Raw genomic sequence first — 25,266 nt, forward strand, 5'->3', positions numbered from 1 at the left:
CTCTCTCTCTGGTGGGTTATCAAATTCATTTCCATTCTCTGTTGCTATTTGGCATAGGAATTGGAAGAGGGAATTATTAGTATCACATGCTCCTCCTATAAAAACTGAATCCTTGTATTATGTGGCCTGGAGTCAGGGATGTTTCTGGGGAGGGTTGGGCCAGGGGCAAATCATGTGTGCACCCAAGTTACCAACATTTCTACACAGGTAAAATCTGGTTATGGTGACTTGAAAGGAGAAAGAGTGGTGTCACTGAAGTGCAACATGGCTTAAGAAAGAGAGAGGAATAGTATTGACAGCTTGAATCAGCGATGACCTAATAATATACTCTTTGATCCCCTCTGACATGTGACATGTAAATCATGCATAGTCAAAGACTTTTTTGAACTTTAGATGAGCTTATAACAGTGTATCCATCCCTCTGTCCATCCATATACCCATCCATGATTCATCCATGCATCTACCTGTCCATTTATCCATGCACCCATTCATGACTCATCCATGCATCCATACATTCATGCATACACCTATCCATCTATCCATGCACCCATTCACGATTCATCCATACATCCATTCGTTCATCTGTTCATACAACAATATTTATTAAGAGGCAACTCTGTGTCAGGAACTATGCAAATGTTGGATGACCTAGGCCACTAATCTTCAACTGCTTTACCACAACACTGGGATCCTCTTCCTCATCTATACTTATCTAAAAAAAATACAATTAATTTGCTTCCTAATTTTTATTTGTCATACACAGCTACAACTATCACCCAGAGCCTTTGAATATCCAGAGGTCACCAGCCAAAAGTAAAAAACTTGACCCCCAATTATTATACTTGAGGAACTCTTGGAGTCCAAAATAGGGGTTATAAAATGACAGTTGTTGTGTTACACTCTGACCCAGATGTATGTTTCTTGGGCCAAATAATGTGGGTTTTTTTTTTTGTTTGTTTGTTTTGTTTTTTTAGTTTTTAGTATTTGTTTTTGTTTTTTAGTTTCAGAGGTAGAATTTAGTGATTCATCAATTGCCTAAAACACCCAGTGCTCATTACATCAAGTGCCCTCCTTAATGCCCATCACCTGATTATCCCTTTCCCCCACCTGCCTCCCCTCCAGCAACCCTCAGTATGTTTTCTAGAGTTCAGCATCTCTTATGGTTTGCCTCTCTCTCAATTTTCATCTTACTTTATTTTTCCTTCCCTTCTCCTATGTTCATCTGTTCTTAAATTACACATATGAGTGAAATCATATGGTATTTGTCTTTCTCTGACTTATCTCACTTAACATAATACCCTCTAGTTCCACCCACATCATTGCAAATGGCAAGATTTCATTCTTTTTATGGCTAATATTCTATTATAAATATACACACATACACACACACACACACACACACACGCACACACACACCACATCTTCTTTATCCATTCATCTGTCAATGGATATCCAGGCTTATTCCATTATTCCATATTTTGTCTATTGTGAACATTGCTGCTATAAAAATTGAAGTGCATGTGTCCCTTTGAATCACTATGTTTGTATACTTTGGATAAATACCTAGTAGTTCAATTGCTGGGTCATAGGGTAGCTCTATGTTTAACTTTTCGAGAAACCTCCATACTGTTTTCCAGAGTGGCTGCACCAGTTTGCATTCCCACCAAGAGGGTTCCCCTTTCTTCACATCCTTGCCAACATCTGTCATTTCCCAAGTTATCTCATTGTGGTTTTGATTTGTATTTCCCAGATGCTGAGTGATGCTGAGCATTTTTTCAGTTTGTTGGCCATTTGTATATCTTCTTTGGAGAAATGTCTGTTCATGTCTTATGCCCATCTCTTATGTGGATTTTTTTTGGGGGGGGGTATTGTGTTTGAGAAGGTCTTTATAGATTTTGAATACTAGCCTTTTATCTAATAAGACATTTGCAAATATCTTCTCCCATTCCATAGGTTGCCTTTTAGTTTTGTCGACTGTTTCCTTTGCTGTGCAATAGCTTTTTATCTTGATGAAGTCCCAGTGGCTCATTTTTTGCTTTTGTTTCCCTTGTCTTTGGTGATATGTTTAGCAAGAGGTTGCTGCAGCTGAGGTCAAAGAGGTTGCTGCCCATGTTCTCCTCTAGGATTTTGATGGATTCCTGTCTCACATTTAGGTCTTTAATCCATTTTGAGTTTATTTTTGTGTATGGTGTAAGGAAGTGGTCTAATTTCATTCTTCTGCATGTGGCTGTCCAATTTTTCTAACACCATTTACTGAAGGGGCCAAATTAAGTCTTTAAAAATGGAATCAGTTGCCAAAACGTTCCAGCTTTACTTGCACCTGGGAGATTTGGTAACACTAGGCCTTGCCCCACATGATAACACTCAGCTAGAGCTAAGCAGCAGTGCTCTGTAAGAGACCCATTTGCTCTCTAAATTGCCACCATCCCTGCTTGGCCAGTTCACCTTCTGCCTCCATTGGTATTGAGTTTGAGACCACCTTCTTGTACCAATAAGGAGACAGATGTCTGAGAAATTAATTTATCCAAGGCCTCACAATTTGAAGGCAATGGACTTTGACCTGAAACCCATGTTTTCCTGTACAGTGTTCTGATATCTTTCTAACTGACTGCTCTCCTGGAAGTCTTGTCCTTGCCTGGCCACAGGGCATTACCACTGTCTCCCTCATAGTATGGGAGTTACCCAGATTAGTAGTGTTCTATCTAATGTTCTCATAAAGATGGTTCCTAAAGGTCCAAGGAGTTTTTAAGAGACCACGTTCCTCTTTAAACAATTAGACACGACAGACTGGAGACTCCTCTAGTTAGGATGTAGAGAAGCATGAGACATCCATTTCCCCCAATACCAATATAACACAACAAGCCACGTAGATTACAGAATCATAGTTTTAAAACACATCTGAAGGCAAAGAAACCTAAAGTAAAATTCAGAGTGTCTTTCCTAGGACACTGGAGACATACACTTGCTTTCACTTCTGATGGTGTGGGAGGAGGAGGAGGAGGAGTATGCCATAGGTGGGTCAAGGGGAACTAGTCAAGTCTTTAGCAAGCTTTTGATGGCCATGGATGGGATGACTTAGCTCATTGGGATTGCAAAGATGCCAGCTGCAGAGTGAGTTATACTTTCCCACCACCATTTGGCTCTAGGCCTTCACCAAGCAAAGATGGAAGAAGTCAGACATGGCTGGAGAGCAGAGTGAAATTCTTCCAAGGCACTCCAGGCCTTCATCCAGGGCAGGGTAGCTCTTGCCAACAGCAGGGAAAGGGCCACAGGGAGATCCTTCTGAAGTGCTGAGAGCCCGTGATGGGACTGAGCAAAGGAGACTCCTTGAAGCTCAAAAAGTTGACAACAAGGCTGTAAAGAGTAGAGAACTCTCCAGAGTCTAATGGGCTATGATCCCAAGCCCTGCTGAAGCCCTGTTTAACTCTACAACACAAAGACCCAAATGGATAAGGTGGAGCCAAATCCACCCTTTCCTGCCAACTGTGCTCCCAGCAATCCAATTCGTATAGGGCAAGACACACACCTTATTTAATTAATGTACCCTAATAATGTGCACAATTAATGTATACTAATAATATACACACATTCTTAGGGTGCTATATATTTTTGTAGTCTATGTGATGGTATGCTAAAGGAGGGTCAATAAGAAAGTGCTCCTTTTGGCAAAAAGAGTACCAGGTAGGCAGAAGGGAAATACATGCCTAAATATGTAACTACTCGACCTCACCTACTTTATTAGAAAAGCATATTTTTGGAGAATTGTTAGCTCTTAAAGAATTCAAATGATCATTGATTTTTACATCTAAATGTCTCATTAGAGACACTATTCATCTTAGTTGAACAGCTCCTGATGCAAGATTTAAAGGATAGAAAATCATTATTTTCCATTACTAAACAGTGTCTTTACCAGAAAGAACTATCCAATGGGAGATTGAGGAGACAAAAAGAATTTTGTTTGATTGGTCTTAGTGTCTTCCTGAAAACATGATCATTAAATGGTTTCTTACTCGGTGATTCAGGGAGACTCAGTTTCTAGTGCCAGTGGGGTCTCTACCTTTCTTCCATTTTTTTTTTTAAGATTTTATTTATTTATTCATGAGAGAGACACACACACAGAGGCAGAGACACAGGCCAGGCTCCATGCAGGGAGCCCGATGTGGGACTTGATTCCGGGACTCCGGATCATGTCCTGAGCCAAAGACAGACGTTCTACCACTGAGTCACCCAGGTTTCCCTCTTCCACTGGTTTTGAATGCTTTTCCTGGCTTGAACATTTGCAGTTAGTTTTTCTCTGAATGTGATTTCTTATATAAAATCTTTTCAGTGCTTAGCTGTTGGAGAGCTGCAGTCAAACCCAAAGCAATGGATAATTTGAGGACTTTTATTTTAAAGAAGGGTCCTTGCTTTGCTGTGACTGTCTTGACATGCTTCCTGACATTTCCCCCAATGTCATAATTCTGATTTCAGTCATGTGCAGGGCTAGGAGGGGGAACAAATGCTGTTCTGAGGGTGAGGAGAGACCACTGTCTGTGCCAGGCACTAGTTTAAAGGTTTTTCATCTGTCAGCTGCTTACTCTATATACCAAATCTTCAAGATAGGTACTAATTTTATCTTCATTTTATGGAATCAAGGAGCTATAGCTTGAGCAGTTCTCCATTCCTGTGTGCAGTTCCTAGCTCAGGGCTCAGCAAACTTTTTCTATTTTAGACCATTTAATAAATTCTTTAGGCTCTGTAGAACATAGGATTTCTGTTGCAATTATTCTGCAATTATTCATAGGATTTCTGTTGCAATGGCTGTACTCTTGCCATTGGAGCATGACCACATCCATAGACAGTACACAGATGTGTTCTTATTGGAACACAGCCACACCCACCTGTTAGAATAATATTACTCAGCCATCAGAAAGGACAAATACTTAACATTTACATCAATGTGGATGGAACTGGAGGGTGTTATGCTGAGCAAAAAAGTCAGTGAGATAAAGATATTTATCATCTGGTTTCATTTATATGTGAAATATAAGAAACAGTGCAAAGAATCATGGGGAGGGGAGGGGAAACTGAATGGGAAGTCATCAGAGAGGGATAAAAACCATGAAAGACTTAACTATATGAAACAAACTGAGAGTTGCTAGAGGGGAGGTGGGTGGGGGGATGGAGTAATTTGATGATGGGAATTAAGTAGGGCATGTGATGTTATGAGCTCTGGGTGTTATATGCAGTTAATAAATCATTGCCCAGTACATCTGAAACTAAGTATGTATTTTATGTTGGCTAACTGAATTTAAATTAAAAAAATTAAAGAGAATCTGTTGGAACTGAAATTTGAATGTCATATAATTTCCATGGGTCATGACATACTATTATTCTTCGTTTGATTGTCTTAAACCATTTAAAAATGGAAAAACCAATCTTAGCTCAAGGGCTGTACAAAACCTGGTGATGGTCAGGATTCACCTGTGGGCTTTAATCTGGGAGTCTTTGACCTCATTTAAAATTGAGACCTTGCTGCTCTCCCATCAGGTCTGAATATCAGGTACCTGGAGTGGATTGCCTCATCACCAATCTAAACACCGATGTTTAGAATTTGAGAAAAGCTCTCTATAAGAACTGATAGAAACCGTGTTATTTTGATATGCTCTGCCATGGCATGTAGGAAGGCAGGCAGATGGTTCTTGACCATATCACGTTGGTCGTGATGGTGGTTCAGGCACTGAGACGTGCTTTGGAACCAGGCAGACTTAGATTTGAACCTCTCTTCTGCATTTACTAGCTGAGTAACTTTGAGCAAATTACTTTTCCTTTCTGAGTGTCAGAATCCTCATCTACAAAAGGAAGATGACAATTCCTCCTTTATGAATACTAAGTGACGGAATACATATATTGCTTGACAACATAAATGATTCTATATTGCTCAGAACAGTAGAGTTTAGTAAAAAGTAGCTGCATGCATATCTGTTATGGTTCCTGACCAATTCTCTTTAGTTCAGCAGTGCTTTTGGACTCTACAGTATTCTGTTCAATAATTCTTTTATTAAAAAGACAGGAATTGTTCCTCTTGTATCATTGCAAATATATATGAGTATACAATATGTGTATAATTTAAAGAATAGCCTAAAAAACACCCATGACCCCCTGACTCTGCTTATGAATTAGAACATCATCAGATGCTCTGAAATCACCCTTGTGCTCCTCCCAGATCACCTTCTTCCCTTCTCTGCACTATTCTGTATTTGAGGTTTTTCAATCTCTTATTTTGCTGTTGTTAAGCATACTTCATATTATCACTAAGTAATGCATTGCTTTGTTTTTGCATGTTTTTGACTTTCGTATAAATGGTATCATATTCTATTCTTGCATCTCACTTCTGCCCATCAGCATTGTGTTTGAGGTTCCCATTCAGTATGTATGCATATAGCCATAGGTCTTCATTTGCGCTTCTGTGTATCTAAGATTCTATGATGCGAACAGGTCACATTTTATGTATCAATTCTTTTGATGGGCATTTGGGTTATTTCTGGATTTTACTATGACAAAGTTAGTATAGCTTCTTCAATAACTCTCATGGGAGTATGTGAAGGAATTCCTAGCCTAGGTATGAACCTAAGTGTGGAATTTAGAGGGCCATAGAGTTTATACAGTGTTAGCTTTTCTAGGAAATGATGGCTTGTTTGCTAATGGGGTTACTCCAGCTTACATTCACACCAGAAATACATGAGGGTTCCCAGTGCTTTATAACCTTTTTTCTTTTCTGTTAAGTTCTTAAAAATTGAAATATAACAGACTTAGAAGAGTGTGCAAAGCATAAATATAAAGCATGATCAATGATTACAAAGCAAGCATGTAAGTAACTACCACCCAAGTCAGAGAGAATTGGTAACACCCCAGAAACTTCTCTTCTGCCCCTTCTCTGTATTTACCTGTCCCTCCTCCCCAAAGGTGATCACATCTTTGACTTTTAACACTTTAGTTGTGTTTCGCTCATTTTGGAAAGTCGTATAAACTGAATTAATTCCTTGTGTATTCATTTATATCTGGCCTCTTTTGTTCAATTTTATTTTTGTGATAGTCACCCTTCTTATGTGTAGCTTTAATTCATTTAATTTAGTGGCTGTATGGCATTCCATTGTATATCCATTCTCCTGTTGGTAGGTATTTGAGTTTCCTATTTTTTGCTACTACAAATGGCACTACTATGAAAATTCTATATATTTCTTGGTGCAACACAAGTTTCTGTTGCATATGGAACTATTAATAGAACTGTTGTATTATGGAGTAAACACGTTGAATTTTTATAGATAATGCCAGCTTCGCAGATAGTTCTACCAAATTACTGCTCTACTAGCACTATAAGAATTGCTCTTGCTGCAAATCCTCATGAGTGCTTGGTACTATGTTTTAAATTTTAGCTATTTATATGGATGTATAAATTATTTCTCATAGTTTTTTTTAAAGATTTTATTTATTTATTCATGAGAGACACACAGAGAGAGGCAGAGACACAGGTAGAGGGAGAAGCAGGCTCCATGCAGGGAGCCCAATGTGGGACTTGATCCCAGGACTCCAGGATCATGCCCTGAGCCAAAGGCAGACACTTAACCACTGAGCTACCCAGGCTTCCCTATTTCTCCTAGTTTTAATGAGTATTTTCCTGATCATAAAGAGGTTAAACACATTTTCATGTAGTTGTAGGCTATTTGGATATCTTATGAAGTGCCTATTTAAGTCTTGTGCTGATTTTTCTTCTGAGTTATATATATATATATATATATATATATATATATATATATTTAATTTTATTGTTTATTGATTTATAGGAGTTAAAAAAAATTCTACATAGAAGTCCCTTTTTTTAGTTGTACATGTTACTGAAATCTTTCCTTGTACTGGGGCTCACCGTTTCACACCCTGAATGAGATGTCCCAATGAACCAGAGGTCTTTGAGTTTAATGGCATATCCTCTGAAGCTGTGAAGCACTGCACCTGCTGCCATCTGTGGTTGACTGTTTTCAGTTAGAAATTGGATGCCTTTTGGATTTACAAAGGACAGGAAAGTAGTCAGACCACCTAGGCAAACAGAACTTACTTTCCAAAACAAACTTCCAAATTACAACCTTTCATGATTAACTTGTTCCCAGACTGAATACAAAAGAAAGGTGAGCTTTAAAACCGAGCTTGGATTTAAGAATAAACAATGTGTGGCTTATACAAAGATGCTGATAATTTAACCACCAGGGAAAATGGCCAGCTCCTTGGAGTGGAGGAGTTCTTATTAGGGTAGGATAGAGTGGAGTCCTTTCATGTCAAGCAGGAGGATTATCCTGGAGCAGAACTAATGGCTTAGGCTCCGTTGGCTCCAGTCCTGGTCCCTTTTGGCCTTTGTCTGGGGTCATTAGGCTGAGATTGTGCATTGAGGGCCATCAGAGTGGGGGTGCTGGTTAGTAACATGCTGGACAGTTCCGCTCTGTGCTTTGTCCCTCATCACGCGGTGAGGATATGGCAGGGAGAGAAGTAGCAACCAATATTTGGATTTAATATTAATAATTGATTTTTCAGTGAAAGGTAAAATATTACTCCTAGAACTTAAGAGAGCTATGGAGAAATCATAGTATGTATTGAGAAAACTTTCAAAAATCCCATTTCCCTTTTTCATCAATAGAGTTGGTGACTGGGGCACCTGGGTGGCTCAGTGGTTGAGCATCTGCCTTTGGCTCAGTTCGCGATCCTGGGGTCCTGCAAGGAACCTGCTTCTCCCCCCTTGGCCTATGTCTCTGCCTCTTTCTGTGTCTCTCATGAATAAATAAATAAAATCTTTAAAAAATATATAGTTGTAACTTTTTTGAACCTATTGTTATGGTATCAAGAAGAGAAATAGTAACAGTGACTATGACTTGAAAAAAAGAATCAAAGAAAGATAGGAATTGTATTGAAAGGATCCATACAATGCTGGTCAGGATGAATAAATAAAGATGCTGCCTTTATATATATTACAGTGAAACTGTAGAACACTAAGGCTAAAGAGGAAAGCCTAAAAAGCTTTAGAAAGACTTTATTTTCTTAAAGCAGGTGTTTGAGTTAATCCTTCAGAAATATGTTCCATCAAGGATGGATTGAATGGGTGACGGGCACTGGGGGTTATTCTGTATGTTAGTAAATTGAACACCAATAAAAAATAAATTAAAAAAAATTATCTCTTCTTTTAAAAGAAAAAACTAACACATATGGCTACCTCTTCTTCCTTCTCCAAGGCCCTATAGATAATGGAAAAAGTCCTAGAAAGCAGATCCAGGAGAGAATACAATTTTTGGATCAGAATTCCAACAGTGTCTCTGGAAGATGGGAAACAGATGGAGCAAATCCAGGTTAAACACATGTAGGGTAGGAGTGGTTCTGGGTGCGTCAGGAAACATACACAGGGTGGCCACCATGGTGAGTGGGCAACTGCATTTGGCACAGTTGGGCAGCTCTGACCTCTTTCTCTGGTTCCTTGTGGGCAACAGCAGTCTTGAGCTGGAGGGTACCCCATGTGTGGGCAACATCCGGAAGGAACTACAACTTGCAGTTTAAAATCAAGTTATCACATATACTTTTCCCAGATGGCATGCCCCTGCCATCCACCAGTTCCCTACAAACCTCTGGAGGCCACTGCATTAGACAGATAACATCAGATATAGAAATATCGGGGATCCCTGGGTGGCTCAGCGGTTTGGCGCCTGCCTTTGGCCCAGGGTGTGATCCTGGAGTCCCGGGTTCGAGTCCCATGTCAGGCTCCAGGCATGGAGCCTGCTTCTCTCTCCTCCTGTGCCTCTGCCTCTCTCTTTCTCTCTCTACATCTATCATGAATAAATAAATAAATCTTAATTTTTTAAAATATATTAAAAAAAAGATATAGAAATATCCATCCATGAATCACCAGACAAGGAAACATCAACTCCGTGAATGCGAGAGTCTGACTGTTGTTCCAAACCAAAGGACCCTCACCGAGAAAGTAGCATTAACAGAGCAAACGGGATTGGACTTTAAAGGAAAGAAAGTGGGATTTCCTCAGAGGAATATGAGGAATTTATTGCATAAAATAGGAACAGGCAGCTATTTCAAGAGCCAAATAGATGATATATTTGGAGTGAAATATTTAATTGGTATTAAAAAAAAAACTCGTAAATGGGAAGAAAGGCAGGATGCACCCAGCTGAAAAATAAATTAGCAAGCTGGATGTTCGAATTAAAAAATCATTCAGAATGTAGTACCAAAAAATTTAGAGAATGAAACAAAGGTTATAAGGCATGGAGGACAGGGTTTCAAGAACCATTTACTTAGGCCTCCCAAAGGAGAGGAGAGGAAAAGAAAGGATGGTTGGGGGTGAGGATGGAGGTTGGGAAGAGAAGAATCAAGCAACCAGGGAAAAGATACAAATTATTGGATTAAAAGTGTCCCCACAGTGTTGATCATAATAAGTAAATAAAGACACTCCTCACTATCATAATGAAATTTCAGTTGCTGGAGGTAAAGAGAAGATCTCAAAAGGATTTAGAGGCATGTTGACTCTTGAGGGGTAGAGGAAGGGAATCCATCTATGGGGAGAAGCTTGGGTGGAAGTAGATTCAGTACTACAACGTAATTTTACATTTTGGAAATGAAAACAAATTCCTGTTGTTTTCTTTGGCAAACTCTTCTCACTTGTTAGGGTGACCTATTTATCCTTGGAGAATGGTTTGGATTCTCTAAGGTACATATGGGATTTAGTCAAAGTGGAGTCTTTAAAATGCTGTAAGATCCTGCTTTGGAAGTTAGCCCCAGAAGGCTTCACAGTCATCTCTACTGCAACCCCCTCCCCCTCACTGAGGCCAGGACCTTGTTTGCCACCCTGGAGGGCACAGCTAAGATTAGTGGGTGAGATTTCCTTTCAAAATCCAGGGCTTTCCATTGGAATGGTTGACAGTTCTTCCGGCACGATGGCTTTGTTCAGGCTTGCTGGTAGCATACCAGGACTGCCCATATTGTACCCTGAGCAAGAGGGAATGCTCTTTACCCTGGATAATCTTTTTAAGTGAGTTGGAAAGAACAGATGCTGAGTTCTATTTCATATTAAGATTGAATTTGCAAGGCTTACTTATTGGTAACTTGATCACCTTGATTAACTGTATGGGTCACTGGAGTCCTCAGAGTACATGTGGTTTTATTATGGAGCAATTAGCCAGGGAACACGAGCTCAGATTCCTTAGAGAAGAGCTCCTTATGAGGAGGAATGGTGATTGGTCTTACTGATTATTATTTATGTAGGGATTTTTTTTTTTTAGTTTAGAATATCCCATTTTATTGAACAAAGGGACTCTAGGTTTCTGTTATCTTCTGTATTAACACCCTAAACTTTTCTTGTGTGGTTCTAGAGGCCAGAGCCCACCAGTTGCTGAATTTAACTTACTCCTAAAAGCTCACACTTTGGAAACCTATGGGGTGGACCCCCACCCATGCAAGGTGAGTGTCCCTCATAGCAGGCTGACCTGTAATGATTGTTTTGCTCACAAGAGAGTTAGTGTGCAGGATATTTCTACAGGCTGATCCGTTGTCCCTAACTGGAAGGGATGACAGCAGACTGCAGTCCTATGGCCTGGTGGTTGATTTTCTCCATTGCAAGCCTTCCAATTGCTTGCTAATTGCTTTATAGTAGCCTCATTTTCCTAAATTAACATGCATGATTCATTCATTCATCCATCAAGTAGATGATTCTACCTCTAAGAAGTTATAGGATCCCAACAGATTTACTTTTAAGACCATTGTCAGCAAGAGGGCAATCTTAAAAATTGGGAAAGTAGAAGCAAAAAAAAAAAAAAGGCTTAAAATTATATTTTGACATTAGGAATATTTTTTTCTTGTTTCCTTTGCTCATATTATTTGACAGTATTTCTCTCAAGCATGTATCAGAGTCACTAAATCAGAGTCACTGGGGGTACATCTGGGTAATATGCTTTTTAAACAAGCCCCCAAGTTGATGCACACATTTTCCAGAAATGTTTTATGAAAATTGTTTTCTCCATTCTGTACCCTAAACTAAGCACACATCAACCAGATGCTAAGCAGAATCCTAAACTAAGCATTTCTCTCAGCCGGGCTCTTAAAGATAAGTTCTTGAGTCCTGCTGGCAAATTTCTTTACCCATATGGGATCAGCTAATAGTATTTGGTGAAGTACTAGATCTCCGGCTCTTCATTCAGGCTGCTGATTGGAAGAACCTGGGGAGTTTCGTACACTTCTGCCACCCAGTGACATCAGGATCGGGGGGGAACAGACCAGGCTCTCCAGATGATTCCAACGTGCAGCCGAGGCAGAGAGCGGGTGGTACTTGTTCACTTTGGCATTTTAATTTTTATTGGCACAATGATTTTAGCATATTTGCCAGAATCCTCTTCCTAGTAATATAAGTCAGTTCGTTCCACTTAGTGAATTAAATGTTTTCTGCAATTTTGACCCTGTTTGTTTTATTTATTACTTGGAGATAGACTTGATCTTTGTTGCTGTCATTCCTTTGCTTTTACTGATCTATGCTTAGTTTTTCTGGTTGATGCTGGAAACAGAGTAGGAATTTCTGGACATATCTTTACATTAGAATGGCCAGAAATCTTGTGTGGAATTTAATCAAATTAAATTAGATGCTAAGGGCTTTGGTATCATAGCATCTTTGGTTTTAGGGCTAATGATGAGCAAGCATGGTTTGCCCAAACTATAGGTCAGATCCAAGAACTCCGGTGGCCCCAGGACACATTTGGAAATAGACATAGTGGTTCGGAACTAATCTGTATTTTCCCAGGATGTTCCTGGAGAGGTAGAAGGTCTGTTCCTCCAAGGAAAAAGATACATGTTTCCAGACCTTCCCCAGATTTTTGAAGTGCTGTTCATGGAAGTTCCATTTCAGAAGCTTAGTTTATTGCCATGATCAATGGAATTAACCTGAAATTAACCCAGGGAGAAGATGAATGAGAATACAATTTATCACTTATTTTATATTTCTTAATCCAAATGTTTTTGTTTCTCTTTTTTCAGGATTCAACAGGCACAACAACATTTTTAGGATTCACTGCAGCAGGCTTTGTGGTATTCCAGGGAAATAAGAGAATCCATTTGATAAAATGGTAAGGACTTCTTTGGGAAACTAGCTTACCATTTTCCTCAATCTTGCTTTTCTTTCCCAGCCTTTGATTTTTTTTTTTTTTTTTTGGTTTGGTTTGGAAATGTCCAGCGGAATGAATATTATTCATTTCTTTGCTGTGGAACTTCATTATAAAAGGATTATTCACTTATAAATAAAAGCTGATCTAGGTTGCCCTAGACCTTAGAAGACCCAGAGATGTGTGTCTTGGGCTCAGGAGCTGTGTCTTTAAAGGGGTGTTGAGTGTTTCTTCACCAGCAGCTACTGTTCTGGCCAAAGGGGTGACCATGGGGTAGGGCAGGGCAGGGTAAAGTGCAATTTCCCTTGAATAACTCAGGACCCTCTTCCGGTCCCTTCTCTCCATTTTCTTCTGTTGAGTCCTTGTTGCAGACTCATCCTGTGTTACCCAGTATATCAGTGAAGATGCTTTTGGCTCAGAAAACACATCTGTTCACATTGGCTTACAGATAAGAAGACTGATTATTTCACACAGCAGAAGTTCCAGAGGTCGGGCATTTCCATGATCCTTTAACTTAACTCCCTGACAACACCATGAAGGCCCTAGGTCTCCCTTTTCTTCTCTGTCATCTCAGGGTAGTGGTTTTTGTCCCCAGGCCTATGCTCATATGGTGGCCATGCAAGTAACTCTGTGCATCCCATCATCATACAGCACCACCTGGAGACTAGAGGAGAGGATCTGCTTGTGTGTGTGTCTCCTATTAAAACAAGGAGGACTTGTTTTACAGAAGCCTTGTAGGAGACTTCTCGTATATCTAATAGGGCAGGATTGGGTCACATGCACCCACTTAAACCAATCCCTCTGAGAAGAGTGGGAACTCCATGATTGAGTTGGTCAAATCAAGACCCACTTCTTGCTGTTGAGAAGAGTGTGATCCCCATGAACATGTCACTTTGAGGAAGAAAAAAGTCTGAGTCATGTCAGTACAGAAGTGGGAGGATGGAGCAGGGTAGGTGACCAGCAGGGCCCACTGTCCAATCAAGGAGCGGAACGGTTTAGGCAAAGAATGAGAAGGCTGAACATACGTGTGATATGGTAAAGGCTCAGTCTTGTTCATACCTTCAGCTTGATTCAGTTTCCTCCCCGATGGCCCCTGACAGTCTGTCACTCCTGTCACGTCTAACTGGGTGGTGGGCCCCTCCTGTGGCCTGAAGTTCTTCCTGATGGGCCAGTGGGCATCCACCTTCAGTCCTGGATTGGAAATGCTCTTGCACTTACCTAAACGTCTGTTTAGTGGTTCTGTTAGCTTGAGGGTTTCTTCCAGCACCCCTTTATCAACACCCCCACTTGTGCACTGTCCTCTTGGTACCTCCCAGCTCCCTTTCAAATCTTCTCTGCTGGGCTAGCATCAGTCAGCTAATACCCACTCCACTCTTATACATTCTGCTCTTCTTTATGAGCAGCCCTCTTTTTTCTGAGGTCCCCGATTTCATCAATCTCTTCCTTAACCTCTCTTTTGTTCAGTTCATACTTTGTGCTCCTCTCTGCACCCACTTGTTCTCTTTCTCCACAATGAGCACTCTCAAAACTCTTAATCACCTAGCTTTTCTGAGCCTCTGTGTACTTATTCATAAGATGGGAATCACTTACATCTGTCTGTTTTACAGGGAAGAAAGTGGTTGGGGGAGAAGAAAATGCAACTGTGTTGTGAGCGGTGGGATTCGTGAATTCTGATATCTCGTATACGTGTGGCATGATGGGGTGAACAGTTTTCTTCTCTGTTTTCCTGCACCTTGGAAAAAAGGGTATTCATCACTCTTCAGGTCATTCCAGAGTAATCTCCCTAGGGATTCCTGTTGACTTTGGGAAGCATGGATAATCTGGGGACTTTTCCCATCCTACCCAGGACCACAGAAGACTTGAGGGTTAGATCCTCAGGTTTATGAATTGCTTGAGTTTTGAAGTAATTAGGGGAGAACCTGACATGTCTCAAGTGCAGATTAATTGCATGTCTCTCTCCCTTGGGCTTCTATTTCTTCTTGGGTCCACTAAAGAGTTGAGACGGACAATACCCAGACCATTTGTTCCTGGGTTCTGCATCTTGGTGTTCCTGGTGGGTTGCTGTCATCCCCATATCCTTCTAGCCTCTGGAACAGCCATGGATATGTTACCAAAACAAATTTTATTCCCACGTTAATCCTGGTTTTGTTTTGTTTTTGTTTTTTAACATCCACTGAGCTTTGTCACTCTTGCAAATCCTCTCCTAAGTTCAAGCAGCTTAATGTGGCCACACTGTTCTTTTTCCCTCAGGAAAAACACAGGAGCAGAAATCCCTCTTCTAGAAGTTAGATCAAAGGAATAAAAATAGAATTGTCTCTCTCTTTACACAAATCTTCTCACCAAGGAGGTGACCTAGGTTCCCTATTTCAGGCAGATTTTAACTGAGCAGCTCCTTAAGATAAAACCTAAAGTCACTCTTTTGGCTACAATGTGTCAAGCTGTCCTCACAATTCTGAGCATCTCAATATTTAATAAAACTTATTCTAGGGATCTCTGGGTGGCGCAGCGGTTTAGCGCCTGCCTTTGGCCCAGGGCGCGGTCCTGGAGACCCGGGATTGAGTCCCACGTCGGGCTCCTGGTGCATGGAGCCTGCTTCTCCCTCTGCCTGTGTCTCTGCCTCTCTCTCTCTCTCTCTGTGCGACTATCATAAAAAACCAAAACCAAAACCAAAACCAAAACAAAACAAAAAACAAAAAAACTTACTCTACCACAAGCAGGGAGAGCAGAAATGAAAATTTGTGTGTGTGTTCCTTGAAGATGAATGTGAAAGGGTGAGGGAGACTGATACTGTGAATCCATATCGTTTCATTACCGAACCTGAAATAATCACATTCTTCCTACCTCGCAAAGTGGGCTGGTCAATTAATATTGTTTTGGTCGTTAATGTTCACAAAATCTCCAGAGTTCCTTGGAAGAAAGATGCTGCTTGACTGTAAAAAATGGAAGAAGTAATTCTGAGCTGCCTCTGGATCCTCTCTTAGGAAGGAAATTGCTGTATAATTCATTTGGGGGCTATTCACTGCTCATTAGGCCTTCACTGATAATAAGATAATATCTTGTTTCATTGCAGCCGGCTTGGTATCTGCGAGTCAGCCAGATTCCTAGGGGAAACGAAGGTACCTTGGATAGCTGCCACTTTTTTTTTTTTTTTTTTTTCTCCTCACCCAAAGAGATTTTCTTTTCTTAGGCCAGATGTCTGCAAATTGAAGTTTGAAGGGAAGACATTTTATGTGATTGGCACCCAGAAGGAGGTCAGTGACTGCTTTTCTAATGACGTGTAGTTGTATGTACATGTGTGAGGGTGTGTGTGTGTGCACCAGAAAGACATGACCATGAAATGTGCCTTTAGTATTGTAGCCCACCACTTTGAAGTTTATGATGTAATAGAAGCTATATGCTAAACATTTTAGAGATAAGCAAATAGTGGGTTTGCACATTTAAGAACAAAGTGAAATGAATCAGTCAGAGAAAGACAAATGCACATATGATCTCACTCATATGTAGAATTTAAGAAACAAAACAAATGAACATAGGGGAAAGGAAGGGAAAATAAAATAAAATGAAAACAGAGGGAAGCAAATGGTAAGCTTAACTCTAGGAGAGAAACTGAGGGTCGCTAGAGAGGAGTTGAGTGGGGAATGGGGAAACTGGGTGATGGGCATTAAGGAAGGTATGTAAATTCTACCCCTGAACCAAATAACACATTATATGTTAACTAAATTGAATTTAAATTAAAAATTAAAAAAGAAAAGAAAGTCCGTGAGCAATGCTTGACAGTATACTGCTGTGTAGAAAATATACTGGGATAGAAAATGGAACCTCCTCCTGAAACTAATATTACACTGTGTGTTAATTAACTGAAATTTAAATTAATAAAAAAGAAAGAAAATGGAACCTCCTCCTACCTCTGTAATCTACCAAAATACAGATTTATGAAACAAGCAAAGAATACTTCCAAATCTAGATATTCAACCACTGCTGGTGAGAGTTTTAGAAATAGAATCTAGACATCCCAGGAGTCTTAAGACCAGATGCAGGTTGGGTTCATCAGGGAAGAGGCATCTGGAGAGATGGCCAGCATGGAAGCTTTGAGCCTCAGAGCTAGGTCTGGAGGGTTGCAGATTTTCTTGGCCATAGTTTTCAGATAAAGCACCAGTTATTCAGCAGTGACAGATAAGTTTTTAAACGAGTACAAGTCTGATCACGAGGCAGGTGATTCCTGGGTTGTCAAGAAGGATTGTGATGCTGGTTTTTGTTAGAAACAGGGCCCAGCTAGATTCATGATATCTGCAAAGAGTGAGGGAGGCAGGGGGCACCGTTTCAAGAACACTTTTAAGACCATAGTAATGCCCGAGTTACTTTTAACCTGTTGGGCAGGTGTGGGGTTACAGATTGGTAAATACCTTAAAAGATAAACTATGTTTCACATGCCCTTTCTTGTTTTGTCTTTTTTATTAGAAAAAAGCCATGTTGGCATTCCATACTTCAACACCAGCTGCCTGCAAACATCTTTGGAAGTGTGGGGTGGAGAACCAGGCCTTTTATAAGTGCGTAGCTTTTATTCATTTAATCATAGATTGTAAAAGCATCCATCGAACCATTTATGTTCTGCAAATAGCTGCATATGCATTTCTTTTAAATCAGTTCTTTTTATTGTATTTAAGGGAATTGTAAATTTGGTGCATTGTGCAGGGTGACTCTCAACCACTGTTGGCCCATCCAGCCGTGAGCTCCACGAGTGATGCCCATAGAATTGCAATGAGCACTTTTTTTTTTTTTTTTTTTTTGCATTGCTATTTCCATCCAACATGTCACAGAATCTGTGTTTGGTTGGGTGCCCCCACTGGAAGCAGACTTTGAGAAAAGTTGAGTGCAAGTGGTTTCTTAGGGATGTGGTTTCTGAACATACCCATAGGGCAATTGGGAAGGGAGGTAGAGCAGCAAGTGGCACAGGGCTCGTGATCGATCAGGTCACTGCTGAGAGCAGTGTGCTTAGCTCTGCTGGGGAACTCTGTCATACTGTGGAACATGCCTCAGAGTTCTCCCACTGACCAGCAAAGGGCCTGGGCTATTTGTCTACCAATTCTCCATTCATTTTGGTTGAAGGCCATTTCAGAGGGCAGAGTAATACTCTCTGGCTTACTCGGAGTGTGGGCTGAATGTGCTCTCACAACCAGAGAAATCAAGCTTTGGCAGAGAGCCACAGGTGTTTATAGTAAAGAAGCCTGCAGCATACAGAGATGAGAGCCAAAAGTTTGCGGGTGGAATCTAGGATCTTGGCAAGTCAGTACTGGACAGGACTTCAGAAACCATCCATAAAGCTCTCAGGTTTATTTGTTTGTTTCTTTCTTCTTTAAGATTTTATTTATTTATTCATTCATTCATTCATCATTCATTCATTCATTCATTCATGCGAGACACAGAGAGAGAGGCAGAGACATAGGCAGAGGGAGAAGCAGGCTCCCTATGGGGAGCCCAATGAGGGACTGGATCCCAGGACCCCAGGATCATGACATGAGCCAAAGGCAGATGCTCAATCACTGAGTCACCCAGGTGCCCAGCTCTCAGGTTTCTAAAGAGCTTCAAATTTAGGATCTTCCCACTGAATTCCAGCTTCTCCTCTTTGAGACACACTTGTTGATTTGGAAGAGCGGTGGTGAAGGATGCAGTCAGGAGCCCAGGCCAGCCCTGCCCAGGGTATCAACTGGCCCCTGGTGCTCATTCAGGCAACCTTTGCTTGGTCTCCCCCTGCCCCCCTGCCCTGATTTCTGCCTTGCTCATTAGACTCATGTCTCTGAAAATGCTGACTCTCTGAACCTCTCTGGCTTTGGCTGACAAGGATCAAGAGAATGAATGCTTGGACAATCTTTTTCAAATCCTTTTTTATCCACAGAACTCTTTTCTCAAATTGAAAAAAAGATAAAAATAGAGGAACTATGGTTGTTGGGGACCAGAGTTGGGATTGGAGACTGGAGACCCTTCACCTGTTGTTCACTGCTTCTCAGGAGCTCGAGTGACCAGTTGTCTGCATTTGCCCAGGCTTCCCCAGTCTTAGCATTGAGAGTCCTGTGTCCTGGGAGAACCCTCAGTCCTGGAAGATCCTATCAGGGGCATAGTTTGAAAGCCCTTAGATGAGATGACCTCCAAAATGCTGTGTATCAAAAGACCTTCCTGCAACCATCTTCGCCTCAAGCCACCAGTAGGTCCCGTGAGGTGTTTGGGAACTGTACATTAGGGCAACTGATTGCCTCTGAAATCATGTCCAGGCCTGTTCACACCCACGAGAGCTGAGAGACGAAGATGTAGACGGTTTGATGCTCTGTCTAGTGGAGGCCTGCGCATACATAACAGAACAGCTTGCTGCTGTTCTTAATTATTTGAAAAATTGAGATCATATACCATAAAAGTCACCATTTTATTTTATTTTTTTATTTATTTTATTTTTTTTTAAAGTCACCATTTTAAAGTATATACTCAGTGGTTTTAAGTATAATTCACAAAGTCACGCAACTATCACCACTGTCAGATTCCGGAACATTTTTATCCCCGCCAAAAGAAACCTTGCATCCATTAATAGTCACTCCTCATTCCCCCTCTCCCCAGACCTTGGCAACTACTGGTTTACTTTCCATGTTTATGGATTCACCCCTTCTGGATATTTTATATAAACAGAGTTGTAAACTCTGTGGCCTTTTGTGCCTGGCTTCTTTCACTGAAGGTAATGTTTTCAAGGTTTATCATGTGGTAACAGGCATCAGAACTTCATTTCTTTCCATGACTGCATAATAATCTATGGTTTGGCTATACCACATTTTGTTTATCCATTCACCAGCCGATGGACATTTGGGTTGTTCCCTCATTTTAGCTATTATGAATAATGCTGCTATGAATATTCATAGCAAAGTTTTTCTGTGGACAGTTCTATTAGGTTTATACCTAGGAGTGAAGTTTTTGGATCATCGGGTAACTCTATACTTATTTTTCTGAGGAACTGACAAACTATTTTTGGAGCTTAAGCTTTTGGAAGTCTTAAGTTCCTCCTTTAATGAAATCATCTGGTTCCTGTCAGGGGATAATTCAGACTCATGTAGTTAGTCATTTTGAATGAATATTTTCTCACAAATGATCGAGCTGGTAGATGGAGTTTTAGAAACAAAGCAAAACAAGATGGATCATGACCTATTTCATTGTAGATTTTTATGTACATATTTATACTAGATCAGATCTCTCTGATGGTAGGAACTAGGCTCTGTTTATCTTTGTGTTTGCCAAAGACCTCAGGTAAAAATATTTCAAAAAATATTTCCTGGATCGATTGATGAGGATCAATTGACGAGGAAATGATTCCTATCCTCAGGAGATTTGTGTTTCATAGGGAACCAAAAGGGAAGTATAAATAAAATGCTGGAGGGCACCCCAGAGGAGGGGCGAGTCTTGCTGCCAGGGGAGCCAGGAGGTGGAAGTCTTTTTCAGATGAAGAAAGGACATTCTGGGTAAGAGACCAAGGCAGAAAGATGGAAGACACTGAGGAAGATGAGCAGCTACGCATGCTGGAGTAGAGGGTACATGACGTAGACAGGGAGGAGATGAGGGGCCAGACACAGAGGGTTCAGCCATCATGAAACAGGCAACAGAGGAGCGAAGGGTGTGGTTGATGGTTGCTGACCACAGGCAGTGGAAGGGGCCAGAGTAGAAGAGAACACCCAGTGGATAGACCTTTTAGAGGCTTCTCAATAAGCCTTTCTGGGGAGGAGTTTAGCACAGTTTTGAAGATCCTTTAGGTGAAATCATAGGATCTCTATCAAAGAATGATTTAGGACATAAATTAGTTCTTTTGCACACACATTGTTTTATCATGTGTGAGGGAGTTATGAATTGATGGAATCAAAGACAAAAACAGAATTGGATAATATTCCATTGTGTATATATATACATACCACATCTTCTTTATCCATTCATCTTTCGATGGACACTGAGGCTCCTTCCACAGTTTGGCTATTGTGAACATGGTGCTATGAACATTGGGGTGCAGGTGTTTCAGCTTTTCACTGCATCCGTATCTTTGGGGTAAATCCCCAGTAGTGCTATTACTCAGCCATTAGAAAGGACAAATACCCACCATTTGCTTCGACATGGATGGAACTGGAGAGTATTATGCTGAGTGAAGTAAGTCAATTAGGACAAGGACAATTAGGAGAAGGACAATCATTATATGGCTTCACTCATATGAGGAATATAAAAAATAGTGAAAGGGATTATAGGGGAAAGGAGAGAAAATGAATGGGAAAAATCAGAGAGGGTGACAAAACATGAGAGACTCCTAACTCTGGGAAATGAACAAGGGGTAGTGGAAGGGGAAGTGGGAGGGGGAATGGGGTGACTGGGTGACAGGCACTGAGGGGGGCACTTGATGGGATGAGCACTGGGTGTTATACTATATGTTGGCAAATCGAACTCCAATAAAAAAATATACAAAAAAAAACAGAATTGAAAGGAGGGAAAGAAGGAGAAAAACCTGCAGACTGGGGAATTTGTTTTGCACATTTTAGGGTATACACGTTAACTGGCAACTAGTAAAGAGGTCAGTGTGGTAATTCTATCATTAGATGGGCCAACTAGGCATATCAGAGGAATCCCTCTCAGTCTTCTGTGGCTGCTTCTGAAGACCTGGTGGTTTGGTAGTCAGCACAAATTTTGTATACAGATTTCCCTTGACTTACCATGGGGCCAGACCCTGATAAACCCATTCTAAGTTAAAATACCATACATGGAACCACATACATTGAGGTTCCATTGAGGTTCTTGTACAGAGGTGACCAAGTCCTTGTGGTTCTGCTTTGCTTAGGTCAGGCTACCCCATTTTCTCATGAAGACATCTAATCCCTAATATTTGTACTGCTCTGAGTTTTCTTGGAAACTTTTGTTTCTTTATTGTTCCATAATCATCTCTGTTCCTTATGGAGAAGGAAAGATGTCACCTGTTGTTTTTTTTTTAATTTATTTTTTATTGGTGTTCAATTTACTACTGACCAGACTATATGACCTTGGACAAACCTGGCTTCAGCCTTCTCCTAGTGTTAATGAGCATGGGCCTTGGAAGTGAAAGACTTGGCTTAGAGTCTTGACTGTCACTAGTACTGTGGTCTGGAACAAAGCCCTTACACTCTGAGCCCCAATTTTGTTTTTCATCTGTAAAAGGTGATCGGTAGTACCTGCAGGGCAGTGATTAGTTGTCCCAGGCACAGTGACCGTCGATGAACGGTGGCTGCAGCAGTGACCATGACCACTACCCCCTCCAGTAATGACAAAAGGGTTTTGAGTGCCAGTTGGTCCCAGAGCCCTGTCCTTTGACTCTGATGGGTTCTGATTCTGTTAAGTTCAAGGGTAAGTGCCTGTTTCTAGCTCTGTTGAACTGGTACTGCATTGTAATGGTTTCAGCTGGCAGAGCAAGGTCCGGATTTTGTTTCTTGGGTTGGGTGTGATTTGCTCCCTCTTTTTCTACTTCACCTGTCATAGGAACAGGCAGGCCCGGTAGCCCAAGTCTAAGAATTCCCTTGTGTGCTTTTAAGATATGAATGTGCTGCTAGTTGTTGGCTGGCCTGGGGCCACCGATCTGATTTGAAAACCCTGGCTCTGAGATCTGCTGCCTGGGAATGGAGTCCAAAACTCTGGTAGACAGTCACCATTTCAGAGATGCCTTTATGCCATGTGTTTTCTAGGTGCTGCCACCCCCAGGGTGCTGGTTCCCTGAAAGCACACAGATTCACTGAAGATTTCAGTGGCTCAGGGAGTTTCCATTCAGTGAGTCTGTCACACACACCTGCTTTATGCCATGCACTGTGCTAGGCACTGGGGACACTGTACAGGCTCAAATTATGCTCTTAGTCCCCAACTTTGTCCACGATTGTGTAGGGCATAAAGGCAGTCCCTAAGAAATTTCTTACCCAGAGTTTGGTATGCGTTTTGTCAGAGAAACAGAACACTTGGTAGGTAAGGATCCTGAGAACTCCCTATATCAGAGCCTCTCACACTTTATTGAGCACATGACTTATGTGGAAATCCTGTAAGAATGTGGATTCTGATTCAGTAGATCCAAGTGGGGCATCATATTTCTTCTTCTCCTCCTCCTCCTCCCTCCTTCCTCCTTGTCCTCCTCCTCTTCCTTCTTTTTCTTCTTCTTCTTTTAAAGATTTATTTATTTGAGAGAAAGAGAGAGACAGGAGGGGGATGAGCAGAGGGAGAAGGAGAGAATCTCAAGCAGACTCCTTGCTGAGTGTGGAGGGCGATTTGGGGTCAGTCCCACAACCTATGAGATCATGATTTGAGCCGAAATCAAGAGCCTAATGCTTAACTGACCGAGCTCCCCCAGCACCCCTGAGGTCCATATTTCTAATAAGGTCCCTGGTGAAGCTGCGCTGCAGGCCCATGGACCACACTTTGAGTACTAATGTTCTAAAGCAGTGCTTCTCAGCACTGACTGCACATTAGGACCACCTGGGGGAGCTTTAAAAAAAAACACCAAGTTGTGAACATTACGCTAAGTGGAAAGAAGCCAGACATAAAAGGCCACATATTGTACGATTCTATTTGTTTGAAATGTCCAGAATAGAGAAATGTAAGAGACAGACAGTAGATTGGCACTTGTCTAGCCCTGGGAGTGGACGAGATGAGGAGGGTAATGGGAGGTTGGTTTTTCCTGGGGCAATGAAAATGATTTCTCATTTTAAAAAATTTGTGAATTATATTAAAGACCACTGAAGTGTGCAGTCTAAAAGGGTGAACCCCATGCTATGTGGGTTATATCTCAATCAATTTGTTATTTTAAAAAATCAGAATCTGGGATGAGGGATCTAGATATTGGTAGAAATAAATCTTTTACATGTGGTGCTAATGTGCAGGCTAGGGTTAAATGCTCTAATCCAGTGATTCTCAAAGTAGGGACTGTAAATCCGCATCAGCATCTCCTGGGAACTTGCTGGAGACGCAGATTCCTGGGCATCACCCCAGCCTCACAACCAGAAACTTGTGTTTTGAGAATCGTGCCATGTGAATCTGATGCTCTTTGAAGTCTGAGAACCTGCATGGCTAACACGTTATTTTAAAAATACAGACAGAAAAAAAAAAATAAATAAAAAAATAAAAATACAGACAGACCTGGATTTGCAATCAAGTTCCTCCAGCTTCTATTGTATTACCATTAAGTGACTTAACCCCTCTATGCCTCAGTTTCCTCTCATAAAAAGGTGGAGGAGGGCGCTGTGAGGATAAACTAATATGTTTGAGATGCTTCGGATGGCATATGGCCCATAGTAGGTGCTCAGTAATAACCTGTTTTTACTGCGGTGGTTACTCCAGAAGCTGTACCCGTGATAAAATGGGAAATTATATTGTTAATTCTAGAAGTGAATTCTTAGAGCACCATCCAGGATCTCCACAGCACCTAGCCTGACCTCCATCCCCAGCATGTATAGTAGCAGGTGCCAGGGGAGAGGTCAGAGGCAGGGGCGAGGGGCGGTGTGCTGGTGCAGGGCTGGGCTGTGTGTGTATCTCAGGATGCTGTTCCTGACTGAGCACTTTGCACATCCCAGGCACCATCTGCATGCACGGCACATTGTACACATGTTACCACATTCAAAACACAGCTTCAGCCTCAGGACTGGGCAGAGCTCCCTAATGCGGGGGGAGGAGGTCTCTGGGTCCAGTGGCTGCCCTGGCAGTTCTGGGGTAGGGGTGGTGGGGAGCTGTGGCAAGGCCACCATGTGGATACACAGTTGCTGTCAAGCCAGGTGTTGGTAAATGGGGGAGCTTGTGGATTTCTCTGTGAGGTCAGATGTTTGAGAACAGTCTTCTGTAGCTTCTGTGCTGGGATTGTGATGGGGAGTTGGAGATGGCAGTGGGGAGAGGGTGGGTGAGGAAGAAGGCTGGAGGAGAGAGAATTGCTTTTTAGCTAGGTTGTGCATTCTTGCCTGCAGTGGGCAGACTTTTGCTCTGGGCTCATTGTTGATGTGAGAGCCTGGTGAACTGAACATCAGTGCTTATCAGCTAGTTGGGATTTTTTTTTTTAATATTTTATTTATTTATGAGAGAGAGAGAGAGG

The 25,266-nt window shown here is 41.4% G+C and overlaps 1 protein-coding gene across 4 annotated transcripts in view; it reads left to right on the forward strand.

Annotated features, from left to right (window-relative positions):
* The window catches only part of FRMD3 (FERM domain containing 3), a 292,382-nt gene that overhangs the window by 199,755 nt on the left and 67,361 nt on the right, over nt 1-25,266 (forward strand). For all 4 annotated transcript variants that reach the window (XM_072836922.1, XM_072836930.1, XM_072836912.1 and 1 more), the window contains 4 exons: nt 11,394-11,481; nt 13,045-13,133; nt 16,357-16,420; nt 17,628-17,716. In XM_072836922.1, the coding sequence (XP_072693023.1) occupies nt 11,394-11,481; nt 13,045-13,133; nt 16,357-16,420; nt 17,628-17,716 (330 nt within the window). The remainder of the gene's footprint in view (nt 1-11,393; nt 11,482-13,044; nt 13,134-16,356; nt 16,421-17,627; nt 17,717-25,266) is intronic.

The sequence above is a fragment of the Canis lupus genome, chromosome 1, assembly GCF_048164855.1.
Source record: "Canis lupus baileyi chromosome 1, mCanLup2.hap1, whole genome shotgun sequence".
NCBI lineage: Eukaryota > Metazoa > Chordata > Mammalia > Carnivora > Canidae > Canis > Canis lupus.